This window comes from Erpetoichthys calabaricus, chromosome 8 (assembly GCF_900747795.2).
Source record: "Erpetoichthys calabaricus chromosome 8, fErpCal1.3, whole genome shotgun sequence".
Classification (NCBI taxonomy): domain Eukaryota; kingdom Metazoa; phylum Chordata; class Cladistia; order Polypteriformes; family Polypteridae; genus Erpetoichthys; species Erpetoichthys calabaricus.
The window spans coordinates 124305696-124325541 of record NC_041401.2 but is presented as its reverse complement, the minus strand read 5'-3'; the positions used below and the strand labels follow the sequence as shown (position 1 = coordinate 124325541).

General features: G+C 40.1%; 1 protein-coding gene across 1 annotated transcript in view; it reads right to left on the bottom strand.

The window, feature by feature from the left end:
- megf6b (multiple EGF-like-domains 6b) overlaps positions 1-7840 on the bottom strand; it is a 199903-nt gene extending 192063 nt beyond the window's left edge. The window contains exon 1 of the mRNA XM_028807434.2: positions 7588-7840. Coding sequence (XP_028663267.2) covers positions 7588-7676 — 89 coding nt within the window. The 5' untranslated portion in view covers positions 7677-7840. The remainder of the gene's footprint in view (positions 1-7587) is intronic.
- Between the last annotated feature and the right edge of the window lie 12006 nt (positions 7841-19846).

Genomic DNA, 19846 nt, shown 5'->3' with positions numbered 1-19846 from the left:
CTCCTCACGAGCTTGATCGAGGTATTAATAACCTGCCAGGACAAGAGGGGGCGCTGTCACTATAAGTGCCTCTCCTTCTCTCAACACAGCACCAAGAAACCGCCCAGAGAGGGCACTTAGCCCCGCCCCTTCCAGTTCTCTGACAATTAGAACCCCAGCTGCCCAGAAGGAGGCATTTCTTTGGCAAGAGAAACCCACAGGACAAAACACCTGAGCAAACAGACCCTGATCCAACAGCTAAAGTCGCATTTTTTTGCTTATTTGTAAGTCTGAAGGCAAGACGCCTAATGCCACAAAGCGTTTGTTTTTTGTTGAACTTTACGTTGGATTACATGGGACAACCAAAGTTTATCACGAGACCTGTCATTCCTTCTCTCGGGCACACATGGTATTGTGACAGCTATTTTTAATTGTTTTACACCGCTTATCATTGTTAACTACATTCAGGCCTTTTGCAACTATGCCCTGCACACCAAGGTTATTATAGTTAACGAAAAGTAAAATCAAAACTGAAACTATGATTAAAAAAACATTTTTGTAAACTGAAATAAAATAATTAACAAAACTGAATTGAAAAACTAAAACTAAACGAAACTATTAAAGTAGCTGGAAAGACTAACTGAAATAAAATAATTTACTAAACATAATTTTAGTTTTCGTTTTTGAATGAATATTCTTGCTGTTAGTTTTTAACCCTTATAACTATTAACTCTAAAACTGAAAGCCATCCACCACGAGCAGCCCGCACGTATTCATCCAGTGAACGGAGGCTGGTGATGGAGGTCGGGTGTTCACTCAGTTTTTGCGGTGACAGAGCGAGCTGAATACGCGTGTAAAGCATGTGGAATAGAAAGTGATTTACATGTCGCCTTTCTTTGCACTTGTTGTATATCAAGATATCAGTGCAGATTTGTTCAGCACAAATGACAAAAATATTTTAAAAATTATAAAATTGTGTAAAATTGTTCATATTCAGTACCTGGTTTTGATTATGCTTGTTTTTATAAGACAAAACAAAACCAAATAGTAAAGTGTGTTGTATAGTGTAGCAAGCTTCCACCAACATTAAATTCATATTATATCCAAACCCGTTAAGTGTACAGTTCTGTCTCATTGTGACACAAAAACTAAATTCCATAGTAGCTCTTTAACCATACTATAATTACTAAAACTGAAACTAATATATATAAAAATAAAATAGAAATGTCTTTGTAAAATAAAAACTAAACTAAAACTAAAAATACACAATGAAGGAAAACTGAAACTAAACTGAATTTCTAAGTAAGGTCAGAAAAAATATAGAAATAAAAACTAATATAAAAAGGCAAAACTATAATAACCTTGCTGCACACTCTCCATTTAATGTGTGCCATGGGTAGGCAATTAAAATTATAAAACGAAAGTTGGTCCCACCTGCTGCAGGACTCATATACCTTTTATATCTGCTATATTGTCATAGAGTTGGGCCACCTATCAGCCAGACAAATCCAAAGTGAAAATTCAAAATGCAACCAAAAGCCAGAATATCCTGCTAAAATAAGATGTCTAAGCCTAAGACAAAATCTCAACTCAAGGAACAACAAAAAGATGTTGTTTCACCACAGTATATTTATTCTTATTATTTTTCAAACCAGGTGCTTTATTTACCTTCTTTCTAAACAGCATGTTTTTATGTACTCTTCCCCTTTCTAGCACCACAGGAGGTTTTTCTTTCTAAAGTGTTTTTTTCCACCCGGTTCTTATTTCTTTACTTGCTTACCCTACATTTGCCACAAACAAACAGAGTGTCACTCTGACCACAAACATCAAAGACGTGACAAGGGAACTCTGCCTTGTCAAATTGAAACATGCCTTTGACAAAATGGTTCCTGTGATGTTGTGTGTGTAGCTACAGCACCAGCAGCACAAAAGAAGTGCTCACTGCATTACTTCCAATTACCTCACCAAAATATAAACGAAACAAATGCAAAATTAACATTAACAATGATTTTTACAAAATACACACTCAAGTGACCCATATGTTGACACCAGAGGTCAGATGCTACCATTGTTCACCATGAACCTGCAATCTCATTCAATGTACCTTTACCTTTATGCCAAAGAAATGCTTTAGTCATTGAACGTCTGGCATGCTTTGGCGAGTTAAATATTTGCAGGGATCAACTGCTGATTTGCTCGGCCTCTGCACTCATCTTCCACAATAACACAAAGTGCATACAGCTATACACTGGGGATTTTTGCTTTCAACACTTGTCATTGTCCATTGCAGTACCCTGATGATCTTTCTCTGTTCTCTAATTTGATGCTTTTCAAAAATTCTCATCCCAAACAGAATGTGATACCTGAGACAATTCACAGGTTAACTGGAGACTTTACTTCAAATGTTATATTTGCTTACAGTTACCAATACTGTCATAAATCTAGCGCTTTGAGTACTGAGAAAAGCGCTATATAAATGTAATGAATTATTATTATTATTATTAAATATAGCTGTCGATTTAATCTTTGTTTGCTGCTGCTGTGTTTGCCATCAACAGTTTGAGAAATTACAGCTCACGTGTATTGCTTAGTAGATGTGGTGTATGTGCTCATTTATAACCAATGTTTATTTAATTCAGATATTAAGCAACATTACTGTAAATCTCTATTTGGATAAGCAATTGAAAAGTTTATATGATTGCTGTTCATGTTACAAAATCAGGAAAACACTATATTCTTTCACATGACAAAAAACAATAACAAAAAAGCAATCCATGATTAAAGAAAGAAAAAGATAAATCTTACTTGTGTTGCACTGGTCTGTAAATGAAAATATTTTTTTTTCCTTCCTAATGACCAATAATGACATTTAATGTTTACATACAGTAAAGGCTCTATACACTAAAATGAAACTCTTGTTGTGTATGCCTGTTGACAATCAAGTATGGTGTTCCTTTGTTTCCAAAATCTGTTTATCATTCATCAACCTATGCTCCTGAAACAAAGCAGTTAAAACATGTATGCTTTTTATATATGGTTATCCTATCATAAAAAGGACTGGAGTCACCATCCACCATCCATATGTAGGATTACACTCAAGTGTAGGCTCAGACATCTTTATCACTGCCATCCCAATAAAGCAGCAGGTATACAGAAGACCGGGCATCATAGGTCTGTGATGTACAAGTCAAGTTATGCTTAAGAGGTATAAAACACTGATGAAGGCACATAATGATCATGTGCTGGTGCCATCCTCTTATCTCATAAGAATATACAGCAGCATTTGATGATGTTCAGATAAGAGTTAGCAGACTAGTTCCACCACTGAGGTAAGAGCTAGAAAAGGTCCAGAGAAGAGCAACTAGGCTGATTCCAGGGCTACAGGAGTTGAATTATGAGGAGAAATTAAAATAGCTGAGAGAAGATTAAGAGGAGACATGATTGAAGTGTTTAAAATTATGAAGGGAATTAGTACAGTGGATCGAGACTGTTATTTTAAAATGAGTTCATCAAGAACACGTGGACACAGTTGGAAATTTGTTAAGGGTAAATTTCGCACAAACATTAGGAAGTTTTTCTTTACACAAATAACAACAGACACTTGGAATAAGCTGCCAAGTAATATGGTAGACAGTAAGACCTTAGGGACTTTCAAAACTCGACTTGACGTTTTTTTGGAAGAAATAAGTGGATAGGACTGGTGAGCTTTGTTGGGCTGAATGGCCTTTTCTCATCTAGAGTGTTCTAATGTTCTAAAGAGCAGCGAGGAAAAGTTAAAGGAGCTGAATCTCTTCACCAAAGCAAAGTAAACATAGCGAGGAAAGAAATTAAAAATAAGAAGGCAGCACTCAAGGTGAATGCCAAATGTTAACTTATGTATGGATAAATTCCTTACTAATGTTAAAAACTGTGAACTTAGAAGTAGTAATCTGATGCAAGTGTGTGCTCTTAAAGGAGTATTAATCTACAATGGTGGCACAGGGGTAGCACTGCTACCTCACGGGAAGAAGACCAAGGATCACGTCCCAGGTGCTCCCTGTATGGAGTTTGCACGTTCCCCCCGTGTCTGCATGGGATTCCTCCTACAGTCAAGCAACATGCAGATTAGGTGGATTGGCAACACTAAAACTGGCCCTAGTGTGTGTGTGTATTAAAGTGTTCACACTGCAATAAACTGGTACCCTATCCAGGGGCTGTTCCTGCCTTGCACCCTATGCTTGCTGGGATAGGCTCCAGACCCCCGTGATCCTTGAGCAGTCATAGAAAATAGTATGGGATGGTATTACTCATCACGCAAGGCAGAATAAATTCACTTTAGCTTACTCTGGACATACCAAATGAGACAGACTTGATGAACTGTGCCGACCTGAATGGCTTTTCTATATCATAATATTTTTCTTATTTCTGCTCTGCAACCTATTACTACAGATGGAACCAAAGGACCAACAGAAAGAAATACAAACATTATTCATTGCTTGCTCCCTTGCAGAAGAAAAATATTCAGATGGTATCTCCTCCAGTCACCCAATGAAGAGCAAGGTGTACAATATGTTAAGAAATGCAACTTGGCCCAGAAATTATTGTCTTCCATATGGTCAAGAAGCCCACCATCATCAGTGGTGACCACTTTCATCAGTCAGTAAGAGCACTGGGAAGAATAAAATCATATTTCAAATATAAACTGCTTTGCTATAGGGCCCTAAAATAAAGATAGAGGGTCTGTTCACAATTAAAAAACACAAAAGGAGAGAAGATCTTTAACAAATACAGGATCTTTGACCAACTGTTAGCCATTATGATAAGCAGGCAGGCACCACAGAATCAAGAGAAGGGATGACCAGAAGCCTACAATGGTGAAAGCAGAGACAGACATCTACTATTCTACTCAGAAACATAAGAATCGAGTCATGGACACTTCTGTCATTCACGGATCACACAAGTTGACCCCAGCCCCAGCCCCATAAATCACACAATTTGGAACTGTGTGGACTGCACGATCTACAGCATGTTCAAGCATGCCATCATTCGCAAGCCAGCAGTCAGCTCATCTAGTGTCTGAAAGAAAAGGAAAGAACATTAAAGGAAATGTGTACTCCAAAATTTGTTTTACTTGCTTAGTGTGCAACTACCATAATATAGTATATGTGTGTTCCTTAATTTGATGCTTTGACAACAAATTAAACGGTATGCTGCTCAAGTGCCTGTGAATTGGACTTAAGTGATTTGAGAGTCCCACTTATCCCACCCACACCACTAACAAGAAAGCTGTTAGCGATTACAGACATTCTCTTGGCACAGGACCAGACCCACCTGTCTTGGGCCACAACTGAGGTCAGACTAACGAACAGCACCTATGGATTCAGCTTTGAAGGTCATGATTTAAAATGCTAAATTTCACCGTGTTAACTGGGGGAAACAAATAGGGTCATTCCCATTAGCGCAGACATGCTGCTGTTATTGAAAACAACTAGTGCAACATCAGTGGGGTCAATGCATCAAAGGAAATGTTTTCATCTGTTCTCTTCTACTGCAGAGAGGGAGAAACTCACTTTTTAAATTAGTCATCATATCTAGGAATTCTATCAATACTCTTAAATATACTGGTTCTTTACTGGCATTTTGTGGTTTTTTACTGGGTTGTGTGGTTCCTTGTTGAACCATCGCTTGACAAGGCACCATTTCATTCTGCTGTGGATTCTTTACATATAAAGTTGGTTCTTTGTGCTTTGAAGATGTTCCTAATATTTAGGGAAAAAAATGAAATTCTTAATGAATGACAAGCTACCTAGCGGGATAGTAACAGATTAAGAAAACCTGAATTTAGCTTGGGTTATTGTATGCCGCAAGAATGCTTTTAAAATGATGGCCCATTGGTATTTCACAAATCTGTCTCCATCTACTCATGGATATTTACTGTACGTAGCTCGTTACAAATCTAAATAAATAAAGTTTTTTTTTCTGGAACCTTGACGTGGATGGGTCTTTTGGGAACCAAAAATGGTTCCCCTACGACTTTGCTCTAAAGAACTACTCTGTCCCTTTTATTTTTAAGAATACATAATGAATGAAGCTTTTGATAGAAGCCTTATCATGTAAGGCACCTTGCTCATTGACCACAATCATTAAGTTCAAGTTTATTGTTGTGTGTTAAGAGTAGAGTGAAATTTTTACTTGTATTTCTGACCAACATGCAACATGTAACCACTCTCTCGCACATTACTGCATCTATCCATTTCCAAAACCATTTAATCCGGTTCAGTGCTGAGTCAAACGGACCCCATCCCGACAGCATTAAGTGTAAGGCAGGAACCAAGCATGGACAGGACGCTTATCTATTAAAAGACGTCATCAAGAAAACACCCTCATTTGCACACTCACACGGGCCAGTTTTGAGTTACCTATTAATATGAATGTCAATGTGATGCAAGAAGATAACCAGGTACAAAAAATCAAGTAGACACAAGGAGAATGTGCAGACTCCACACAAATAGTGACCAGGCTGGGATGGGAAGCCAAGAATGTGGATTTTGCACAACAATCTGGGTTTACCATGTTGATCTAAAAGCTCATTCTTTCTCCACCAGTGTGTGACTCGGAGTGAATTAAACACAGTAGTTCAAATTGAGAAATGCAGGATGCAGACAATTTTTCTATTCCATCCATGCCATGTACCTTCGGGTGGAGTCTGGTATAGTATGGTACTACTGTATGTCAAATATAGTTTTTATCTCACAATAACTAAAAATAAACCCAAATAAACTTTGCACACAGTGTGTAGAACAGTGCTGTAACTTTAACACATAAACTACATTAGCATTAAAAATTTTAATAAAGAGCCATTCAAAAGAACACCAAACTTTTCTGCTACTGTTAACAAATAAACAAAATCCTTATTTTATGAGGTCTGAACAACGTGCATATCACTCCATGTTTTTAATTATCAGAGCTGTATGCCTCTCAAGTCTGTTTCGCATTGAGCCGAACAATATGGTAATATTTATTTATGGAGCAGTCTGACACACGCCAAGATAAACATTTAATAGACTAAACTTGGAGGATATACTGTAGTATAATTCAGCTACTGCATGTAAATCTCCCAAAATTAGAAATGCACGTTTAGAACAATGAATACAGTCACTCGTCACAGTTTTAGCCATTTGAGATTTGTAAACAGTGATTCTTCCATTTTACCTCTTGTATAGGTTTAATTTCTCTTTTACTACTTGTAAAGCACTTTGAGCGACGCTTGTGATTTATGAATTAAATGTGTTCGTAAACAATGGACGTGCCAATAGCAGATTCGTATGAAATGAAGTAATGGACTTGTAACACTACAGTACGCTGGACACACCTATGCAGGTAGCTATCACAGCTTGGTCTGCACGCTCTTCTATAAGTTGAGCCATCAGAAGCAGTACCCTTGTGTAGTAAACTAGCCGTTCATCCTACTGCAATGTGACTCGTCTATATTACACTTGCCATGTCAACGCCCGACTGTTGGTTCATATAGCGCCTTTCACTCCCGTTTCCTTCCCATCCTCTTTAGCCCACATCTTCCGCGTCAGGATATTTACTTGGCACTCCGTCCGACTGTCACCCGGTACTCACATGTAGGGCTGCAGCGCCCTCGCGCCGAGTCTCGCAGCCAGAGCCCCAAATATCAGGAGAACACAAACACCCGCGCGATGCCGATCCATGGCTCCCGTGCGAGTGCGCCTTCCTCCTTACGCGCACATAAGCATCCGAATTCGCCTTCAGCAGACACCTTCCACAGACCTGCTCAACGTCGTCCTTATACCGGGACAGCGTGCTTACTTTCTTCTTAATTTCCCAACCTTTTCTGTTCGGAGTATCCCGAAATCGGAGACCCCTCCCCGAGGAGGTCGGGGGGGGAGGTGGGAAGGCGGGCCAGATAAGGGGACGGGGTATGGAAGGAAAAAGGGTGGGGGTGGCTGTTCCGCGAAGCGGTAGGTCAGAGGGGTCACAGGTTTAGGAAATTCCGAGCATCTCAGAACTTACTCACATTCTCTCGCGCACGCACAAAACCTCAAAGACAGTTGCTTGCAGTTTAAGAGAAATAATTAAAACCATTAAAGAGCGATTAAATATATTCACGCAATCAGTGCCGCAGCCTGCGACCTGATGATCGAAATGCTCGCCGATGAGCGGCTCATCTTCTCACTGTTACTTATATGTGCGTTTGACGCTGACGTGATGCGACAAGGGACAGTACCTGCAAAATTCTAAAGTCACCCTTTAAATAGCATCGTCCAGGCGCAGTATTAATAGCGCAGGAAAAACTAGATTTTATTTCATAAAAGGAAGATTTTTTTCCCTGTACTTTCCAAGTGTACGCGCGTATGTTGCCAAAGTAATTCGAACTCCAGGCAGTGCCGCAGTGTTGATCTTGACAGTTTCAAATAACTCGGCGAGGTCTTTAGGAAGCTGCCGAATCGAGAATCTGTTCTTAGATTCACTGTAACTTAACGGGACACAAAAGTACATACTGTCGATTAATTCCGTTGAGACACCTATAGGCGACAATCGTTGGTCTCTTTTGCCTTACTTTCTACTTTTAAGATAGCCGCTTGCTTCACAGTGTTCTGCGCTTCAATAAACCGTCCTGTGATGTGAGCAGCTGGCTAAAAGTGACCATTTCTGCATATTGCCGCTCCATACCAGACTGTACTGACCAGCGCAGCTTAAGTATCGCCTGCAGCACCTTGCACCAGCCTAGCTGTCCACAATAGAGGACTGTCCTGTGGAAGACAATCCTGTTCAGGGTCGTGAACAATTTTACTAAATCATCGCAAGTGAATTACCGTAGTCTAAAAAACTTCAGTATTGTGTTCATAAGAATCACTTATGAATGCTTTAATATCTCTTCAGATTTTTTCTTTTGTCTGGTTCATCTTGACTTATTGGTATGAGAAAATGCATATATATATACAGTCCAACATGTCTTGATGTCTAGTTATACAAATTGTGAGCTTTTTGGGGTTCCCTCCTATTTACTCTGGGACAAACTCTCAATTTTTGGACCATACTTTACACAAGAAATTGCAGCATTATAATAAAGATACACAAGAAATTACAGCATTATAATAAAGAGTCATGCCCTGTGGGACATCCTGAGGGTTCATGGGATCCCCTCAAGAATGCTGGATATCATGAGCGGCCTGTAGACTGGTACTGTGAGTGCTGTGCAGAGTGCAGGCAGAACCTCTGTTTTTTTCCCTGTTGATTCTGGGGTTTGTCAGGGGTGTGTTCTTATGCCTACTCTGTTCAGTGCTTGTATGGACTGGGCATTGGTCAAGGTCATGGGGTCCAGCGGCTGTGGGGCATCTGTTTGTGAAGAAAGATTCATGGATCTTGACTTTGCTGACGATACTGTGATCTTCATGGAGTCAATGCAGGCTCTGATTGGGGTGCTCAAGAGACAGAGCAAGGAGTCTGAGGCCAAGATCCAGGCCACTAATGACCTCTTGGGCACAGCCATTAGCAGTGTGTCTGTTTGCTGAGAGAGTGTCGACCTTGTCGAGAGGTTTACTTACCTTGGCAGTGACATTCATGTCTCTGGTGAGTCTTCCTATGAAGTCAGTAGACGGATTGGGAGAGCATGGGGGGTCATGAGGTCGCTGGAAAGGAGTGCTTGGCGCTCCCACTATCTATGCAAAAGGATGAAGGTCCGAGTCTTTAGAGTCCTGGTGCTTCTTGTCTTGCTATATGGTTGCGAGACAAGGACACTATCCAGTGACCTGAGATGAAGACTGGACTCCTTTGGTACTGTGTCTCTCCGGAAAATCCTTGGGTACCATTGGTTTGACTTTGTGTTGAACGAGCATTTGCTCATGGAGTCCCAAATGAGGCACATTACCTGCATTGTGAGGGAGCATCAGTTACAACACTATGGCTATGTGGCGCATTTCCTCAAGGGTGATCCAGCTCGTAGGATCCTCATTGTTGGGGAACCGAGTGGCTGGACCAGGCCAAGGGGTCACCCACGTAACACCTGGCTGTGGCAGATAGAGGGTCTTTTCCGGAGAGTGGGACTGGACCGCATGTCTGCCTGGGGGTTGCCAACCGGGATCCCGAGTTGTTTCATTGTGTGGTGGGAGCGGCAACCCACTGTGCCAGTGCATGCTCCCCAACTTGACTTGTTTTCAGAAAAAAAATGATCAGAAGAACTTGAAGTTGTGAAAGCCACATCTACCATTCCCCCAGTGGGCTACGAGGGATCAAAGTTACTTCTTTTCACAAAACTTTGAAAAAATGGGGATTGGTAATGCATACAGGCAACTGGAGTGTAATCTTATGCCATTTTGGGTTTGCTGATCACAAAAATAATATTTTTTATATATGATTCTTTACGGGTGATCATAACTCTCTAAGAGCCAGTACCAAAAGGTTAAAAATCACAAATTTTAAAGATAAGCATGTGGCATATCATTTTAGATTATTTCAAGGTCAGCAATATAAGTATGATGTTATTTTTGATTTCTGATCCTTTACTAGGGCTCTAGCCCTCTGTGGACCACTATCATAGGGTGAAGAATGACACATTCCTATTACAATCAAAAATATTTAGGCTTCAAGCATTTAAATTGAAGCACACATTTTAATATTTCAAATATTTGATGCAACTATTCTTGCTTATTACAGTATGTACATCTATCTCATGTAGTAAATAATCACATTTCTGATAAACACCACAAATTAGATCTACTTACACGAATTTGGACTTTTTCACACACTTGATTCATTGTAAATAATTAAATCTTATTTGTTAAAGTCATTCTTATCTACATTATGTACTGAGCTTACAGTGAAAATCCAAGGGCAGCAGCATTTCTTACTGTTCCATCTGGCAGCCATTACCATCATCTCTTGTTGGTTTTCAGTCATTCACTTTAAATCATTCCCACTCCCCAGTTTAAGTACCAATCATCCACCATCCTTAAATTTTTAAATCAACTGTCATCCTCACGTTATTTAAGCATCATATATTACTCAACAGGTGGTTTTATAATCAAAAATGCTATACAGTACACTAATATTGAGTCTGCGTATTATCTGAGCCATTAGCACTGCTGCCTCATTGTCTCTCTGACCCAGGCTCAAATCTCTTGCCCAGCAGTTGTCCACATGGGTTCTCCTCAAACAATGACAATGTGAAGGTTTGGTTAACTGGCCATTCCAAACTGGACCAATGTGAGCATTTGCACATGCGATCCTACATTGCACCCAAAGCTGCTCAGCACCTTACGACCCTGAACTGGATTAAGCTGTTTGAGAATATTTGTGTTGTTATTTGCATCAATGTGAATGGCTGCACAGCCAATTAACAGCAATATGACACTGGCGGGCTTAGGTGCTTTTTGAGTAGAGGTTTAATGCTCTAGCTGTGTTTTCATGAGATTGCTCCAGTTTCCTTCAATTTAAATGATCAGACTGCCAAATTGAATAACAGCTCTCTATCAGCCCAATCTGTGCTTAGATTTAATTGAAATCAGTAAGAAAAACAAAACTTTCTGCAAATGTTGAGCATGAATAAGTATCCTCCTTTATTCTATCATTAAATTCTCCAGAGACTTCAGCCATCTACCACACTAGTGGTCAAATTCTATTTAAGATATACTTAAAGAGTCCCAATAGTGACACTCATTCCTCAACAGTTTACAGACAATCAATTTAATAAAAACATTCTGACATATTCATCAAATCCGTGTGGTGAACATGAAGAGTAATGCATCTCACAGCTCGTGGAGAAATTGTGCTATGGCCTTGCCTTCATACGTAACAGTTTAAATGTTTTATCACGTCCAAGCCGTTGTCACACATGTGTGACAATTTACAGGCTCAAATAGTGCTATTCATCAGCCAGACCTGGGGTTAGCGCTCTCACCTGATCATCTCTCCTCTTGTTCCTCCACAGCTCAGAACTTCATTGGCTGGTAGAGAAACCTCCCACTTGATGCATTCAGACACCACCAATTGCATTAGAGGAGTCCTATGATGCACTTGCATGGCATTGAAGTGTCTCTCCTCTGCACTCTGGGGTCGAGGTATAATGTAAAGCACCAGTGTCTGATCTTCTGGTATATGTGATGATGTGATAATAATTACAATGAATACCACAGGCTGTATGAAACACCAGTTGCCTGATCAACACTACTTTGCCTCAAAATAAATGAATCACTGGTTTACCTAAGTCACATGGCCATAATGTTTGTCTGTCTCATCTTTTGGAATCACAGATGATTTGTGTATTAATGTTGTGTAACTGCCGAAGATTAACAGAAGCAGCTTCATGCTCACTAGGTGCCCTATATTCCAAAACACTGATTGGCCACAACATTTAAACCACCATTGTGCCACCAAAAGAGCTCTAACCCATCAAGGCATAGACTCCACAAAACCTCTGAAGGTGTCCTGTGGTATCTGGCACCAAGACATTAGCAGCTCGTCTTTTAAGTCCAGTAATTTGTGAGTTGGGGCCTCATGGATCAGACATGTTTTTCCAGCACATCCCACTGATGCTCAATTAGATTGAGATGCTTGAACACCTTAAACTCTTTGTTATGTTACTCAGACCATTCCTGAACAATTTTTGCAGGTTGTCAGGGCGCATTACCCCGCTTAAAGAGCCCACTGATATTACAGAATACCATTGCCATGAAGGGGTCTATGTGGTCTGCAGCAATCTTTAGGTTGGTTGTATGCATCAACGTAACATCCACATGAATGCCAGGACCCAAGGTTTCCCAACAGAGTATTGCCCATAGCATCACACAACCTCCATCGACTTGCCTTCTTCCCATAGTGTGTCCTGCTGCCATCTATTCTCCAGGTAAAAGATGCATATGCATCTGGCCCTACACATGATCTAAAAGAAAAATTGATTTGTCAAACCAGGCCACCTTCTTCCATTGCTCCACGTCCAGTTCTGATGTTCACATGCTTATTGTAGGCACTTTCCATGGTGGACAGGGATCAGCATGGGCACTTTGACTGGTCTGTGGCTACACAGCTCCATAAACAGCAAGCTGCAATGCACTTTGAGTTCTGACACCTTTCTCTCATGGGCAGCATTACTTTTTTCAGCAATTTGTGCAACTATAGCTGTTCTATGCGATAGGACCAGACAGGCTATCCTCCGTTCCCCACACACATCAGCCGGTTCACTGGTTGTCCTTCCTTGGACCACTACCACTAGTAGCTATTAACCAATGCATACTGAGAATACCCCAAAAGTCCTGCTGTTTTGGAGATGCTCTGACCTAGTCACCTAGCCATCACTATCTGGCCCTTGTCAAGGTCGCTCAGATCCTTACGCTTGCCCATTTTGTCCTGCTCCCAACACATCATCTTCAACAACTGACTGTTCACTTGTTACCTAATATATCTATCCCACTGACAAGTGCCATTATAATGAAATAATCAATGTTGTTTATTTCACCTGTTACTGGTTTTAATGTTGAGGGTAATCGGTCTATGAGTACTGTAAATTGCCACAATCATGTTAGAAAAACTGGACACTGCTTGCAAATTGCCTTTTTAAGTTGGCATGTACTGTATAACCAGACCATATAGAAACTGAACGTAGCATCACATCAAAGATTTACGGCTTTCAAAACAGTGGGCATGCTGGATCTAAAGCTTGGCTGATATATTTCTGATCTGCCAGACAGTTCCTTCTGGTCGGTACCTGTTGCCAGAAAGTCAACCATTCTTAAAAACTGAATATTTCAGGCAATCTTTCTTTCTAATGCCAGGGCCAACTCAGCACAGAGTTCCAAGAGAATGGCTGTTGATGGTCTAAATCAGCTCATAAGCCAGTCATCATTATGGGCAAAAAGATCAGACTGATCCCTAAGAGCTTGTTCCTATCGTATGTGACCATTTGCATTGTTTTCAAGCAACTCCAAACAAGCCATGCTGTGTCAAACTTTTGGCTATGAATAGGCTGTAGGGCCTGAGATTGAGAGCTTTCCACAACCAGGGAGTGAATCATGTCCATATTTTACTGCACTTTGGTTTCTTATTCTGAGAAGTGACAATAGATAGGCTATATAAACTGACCAAAACAAAAAAGTTGTTAAGTGCAAATATGCAGCATGGGCCCTCTTAAAAGGGAACAAAAATAGACTCTATACATCACATTCATTACTTCTGAGGTTAATATGTTTGCCACATCAACACACATTACAATAATGGCTCAGTGATATGAATTATTATAAGAGTCAATCATCATTGAGCTGCTTTGGCTGTATTTCTCTACTTGATCAAGGGTGTCATCATTTCCCACTTTCTCATAAATGTTGCGTACAGATGAATTAGAGTTGCCATAGATATTGTAAAGCTTTCCAGTCTAGTTTTCTTTTATAAACCCCAATGTTTGCATGTAAAGCTGTGTACGCACATTTCAAGCCTCTTTTTGTGCTTACACACGTTTTATAAATCGGACCCCCGGCCTGGGCTGTGTGCTGGTCCATCCCAGAGTCCATTCACATAAAGATGGGGTCAGTTTAGAATCAAGAGGTAATGTAATACACTTGCCGTTATGACAGAGAAAAAATCCTAAATAAAAAAAAAATACAAAGACATATGCAGATTGTGGCAGGTGTGGGATTTGAACCCAGAATGCTGGATTTGTGATTTGGAAGCACTAGCCAATGCATAACCCTGAAAAGCTTTAATTTTTTAAGTATGGTAGATTTTTCTTAAATGTACACACCATTCTGAGCTTGTCAATGGAAAGCACATTATATACAGGTACAGTTAGGTCCATAAATATTTGGACAGACACAACTTTTTTCTAATTTTGGTTCTGTACATTACCACAATGAATTTTAAATGAAACAACTCAGATGCAGTTGAAGTGCAGACTTTCAGCTTTAATTCATTGGGGTTAACAAAACGATTGCATAAAAATGTGAGGCAACTAAAGCATTTTTTTAACACAATCCCTTCATTTCAGGGGCTCAAAAGTAATTGGACAAATTAAATAACTGGAAATAAAATGTTCATTTCTAATACTTTGTTGAAAACCCTTTGCTGGCAATGACAGCCTGAAGTCTTGAACTCATGGCCATCACCAGATGCTGGGTTTCCTCCTTTTTAATGCTCTGCCAGGCCTTTACTGCAGCGGCTTTCAGTTGCTGTTTGTTTGTGGGCCTTTCTGTCCAAAGTTTAGTCTTCAACAAGTGAAATGCATGCTCAATTGAGTTAAGATCAGGTGACTGACTTGGCCATTCAAGAATTTTACACTTCTTTGCTTTAATAAACTCCTGGGTTGCTTTGGCTGTATGTTTTGGATCATTGTCCATCTGTATCATGAAATGCCGCCCAATCAATTTGACTGCATTTAGCTGGATTTGAGCAGACAGTATGTCTCTGAACACCTCAGAATTCATTCGGCTGCTTCTGTCCTGTGTCACATCATCAATAAACACTAGTGTCCCAGTGCCACTGGCAGCCATGCACACCCAAGCCATCACACTGCCTCCACCATGTTTTACAGATGATGTGGTATGCTTTGGATAATGAGCTGTTCCACGCCTTCTCCATACTTTTTTTTTGCCATCATTCTGGTAGAAGTTGATCTTGGTTTCGTCTGTCCAAAGAATGTTTTTCCAGAACTGTGCTGGCTTTTTTAGATGTTCTTTAGCAAAGTCCAATCTAGCCTTTCTGTTCTTGAGGCTTATGAGTGGCTTGCACCTTGCAGTGCACCCTCTGTATTTACTTTCATGCAGTCTTCTCTTTATGGTAGACTTGGATATCGATACGCCTACCCCCTGGAGAGTGTTGTTCACTTGGTTGGCTATTGTGAAGGGGTTTCTCTTCACCATGGAAATGATTCTGCGATCATCCACCACTGTTGTCTTCCGTGGACATCCAGGTCTTTTTGCTGAGTTCACCAGTACTTGCTTTCTTTCTCAGGATGTACCAAACTGTAGATTTTGCCACTCGTAATATTGTAGCAATTTCTCGGATGGGTTTTTTCTGTTTTCGCAGCTTAAGGATGGCTTCTTTCACCTGCATGGAGAGCTCCTTTGACCGCATGTTGTCTGTTCACAGCAAAATCTTCCACATGCAAGCACCACACCTCAAATCAACTCCAGGCCTTTTATCTGCTTAATTGATAATGACATAACGACGGACTTGCCCACACCTGCCCATGAAATAGCCTTTGAGTCAATTGTCCAATTACTTTTGAGCCCCTGAAATGAAGGGATTGTGTTAAAAAAAATGCTTTAGTTGCCTCACATTTTTATGCAATCGTTTTGTTCACCCCACTGAATTAAAGCTGAAAGTCTTCACTTCAACTGCATCCGAGTTGTTTCATTTAAAATTCATTGTGGTAATGTACAGAACCAAGATTAGAAAAAAGTTGTCTCTGTCCAAATATTTATGGACCTAACTGTATATGTGTATACAGTAAATAAAAAAAAAACAAAAAAAAAAAAAACTGAATGACTCTGAAAGTGACTAAAGGATCAGATAGATGATGTTCTCCCAGTGGGTTGTGTTATGCCATACTTGATGTGCTTTTACCACATCACTTCCTTACATGCCAACACACAGCAGGTTAACAAACAAACACAATACATCTTCATGTTTTTAAATTAGAGTGTGTGATTAATAAGAATGTTTCTTTATTTTATACAGTATAGCACCTTCTTGAGTGGTGGCTCTGAAGCTAGGGATCTGCACCAGCAATCGGAAAGTTGTCGGTTCAAATCTAATAAACACCAAAAGTGACTCTACTCCATTGGGCCCTTGAGCGAGGCCCTTAATCTGCAATTGCTTCATCTGGGATATGACGTTAATCTGTATCCAGCCCTGCAAGCAGGTCCTCCATCTTACAGGGGAAATTCAAGGGCTGGTGGCAGGATTGGCACTCCAGCCACCGTAAAAAACCTGTTCCAGTGTGGTGCTAAAGTGTCACCGATTGCACGGCTGCATTCACAATCTGGGTGGTTTGTCACGTGGTGGGTGCGGCAACGCACTGCAATCAGCGCATGCTCCCAACCTTCTTTAGTGAATGTCATCACAAGAAACATTATAATTACAGATCTCTAGTACAATTAATTATCTTCCCTTTTTATATGTCAGGTACTGCCAGGTTAAAATTATTACCTTCGAGTCAAAATGTGAGTCAGAGGCAGGGAGCGAACTGTCCACATCATACTTTGCAGTCCAAAGCCTTAAATATCAAGCCATATGTTGCACAGAGCTACTAATACCAAGTAATTCTGTTTGGGTTCAAAGAGGTTTAGGGGCTCTTACGTGCTTGTTTAAAGTTGTAACACCTGCAAAAATACTTGAGATTATACAAGTGAAGGTCTGCTTACAAAGAAAATCCAAACAATCAAGGGGGCACCGTTCTGGATCTAAGGAGTGACGCAGAAAGCGGAGGGAGTCTCTTAAAGAGTCTGTTTGATGAGGAGATTGGGTCTTGCTTAGGAATGTACTCATGATAAGAACTTGGCTCATAAATTAGTCATACATCAGCCATGTTGTTTGTTTAGAATGCAAGAACTATTTGGCGTACAGACAAGTAAGCAGACATTTCCAGGCCATACTTAACTACAGCATTGTGTGACAGGTCTATTTTGCCCTGAGCTATGAGTTGCAGGTAGGATGTTAGCCATGAGAACATACTGACAAACACCCTTGCAATGATACATTCACTTATTCAGACCATGAAAGCGATTTAGTACAGTTGGCAAGAAATACCATTCTAAAGAGAATGAAATGAGTAACACTGGAATTTGAAGTCTCTTTGTTGGTTGCTATTCATAATGACAACAGACTTCATAATTACCAACTTGAAAATGACTGAGTTGATCTTTTTGATGCGTATAAATCAGAGTGTATTGTACAATCACAAGACACTGACTCTTTAATTATTCCAAAGATAATCTACAGTACATTTTCCACACTCCTCCCTTAGTGTCCACTTAACCCTTCATCCCAGTGACATTTCCTAGCTATGGAAGATGACTTGACAGCAGGTATAACAAGTGACAGCATTAAAGACTGAACTGTCTATCACCTCACAACCTAATAAATGCTCAAACATTTACCTGGACAGTCTTCCCTCTGTACTGCTAGAGTGCCTTGTGGAAGGCAAGCTTACATCTGACAGATATCAACTGCATAGTCTGCAAAATGGGTTTGTTTTGACTCCAAGGTTCAAATTCACCTGGGGTGTTAGTTTCATAACATAACATCATCAAGCTTTCTTATTTCAATTCAAAGTTACATGGAGCCGGCACCTATTCCAGCTGCACTGAGCACAAAAGAGAAACAAATTTGGATAAAGCAGGAATCTATCACAAAGCCCACTAGCACACATATTAACATTCACACTCTCACTTGACCAATATGATATCACCAGGTAACCTTACACACACACACATCTTTGGGGAGCTAGAAGTTAAATATGAGTTCCTGGAGGAAACCCCACATAGACACACTGCACTGGAACAATGATCAGGGGCCGAATTTGAACCCAGGATACCACTCACTGCACCACCCCCATCTTAAATGCCACCCAGCCTTTGACCTTTGACATGTGCTGTGTTTGTAATTGTATACTCTTATGTCTCATTGACTTTAAATGTTGGCTTGGCCTTAATGACCTTGGCAAAACCTGCACACATTACTTAGTAATTTAAAAATTGTAGAGGCAGATTTACTGCTTAGATTAAATAGGAAGAACTCTAACAAATCACCAGAACCAGATAACATTTATCCCAAGTGCTTAAGAAAGTTAGTGAGTACATATATAAACCATTCACACATATGTTTTTTGGAAATGTCTGCACACTGGGGAAATTGTCACACACTGTGAGCTAGCCTGTTGTACAAGAAAAGTGATCAAGTTGATCCAAGTTACCATGGGACAGTAAGCTTAACATGCATCTCATGTAAAATTACTTGAAAGAATTATTAAGGAAAGGATCCAGCAGCACATGTCTAGAACCAGTTTATTAGTCAATATGGATTCAGACAGCAAAGGTCGCGTTTCACTATGCTGTAATTCAGTAAGGAAGCAAAAAAAGCATTTGATCAGAGAGGTGAGTGTAATTTCATTTATCTTGATTTTCAGAAGGCCTTTGATAAGGTACCACCTGAAATTTTAGTGATCAAACTAATAAAAGTGAGAATTCAGGGCACGGTGTGTAGATACACACTCAAACATGGGAAGCAAAAAGTTACGATGAGGGGAACTTTTCTAGAATTAGGTGATGTTAAACATGCTGTCCCTTAGGAATCAGTGCTGGGGCCACTGCTCTTTACACACATAGATTATCTAGATAATAATATAAGCAATAAACTGGTTAATTTTGCAGATGATGCCAAACTAGATGGAAGGGCAAATAATGTGCAATCACCCTGATTCTTTACAAAGGAACCTGGACAGACTACAGGCTTGGGCAGATTTGTGGCAGATGAAATTTAATGTAAGCAAATGTAACATACTACATGTACGAAGTAAATATTTTAGATTTTCAAACACAATTGGAGATTTGAATCTTGAAAGTACCCCTTAGGACCTGGCAGCCGTGATAGATTCCCTACTGTCTATATCGAGAGAATGTACTGAAGCAAGTAAGAAAGATAACAGGGTGTTAGGTTGTATATCATGATGTGTAAGGCACAAGTCAAAAGCGTGTATGCTTAAGTTATATAATGCACTAGTGTGGCCTCACGTGATGTCATGTGTGCAGTTTTGGTCTCCATATTACAAGAAAGACATAGCAGAGCTGGAGAAAGTTCAGTGAAAAGTGACTACGATGATTCTGGATCTGAGAGACTTGGACTATGAGGAAAGATAAAGAAGTTGAACCTTCTC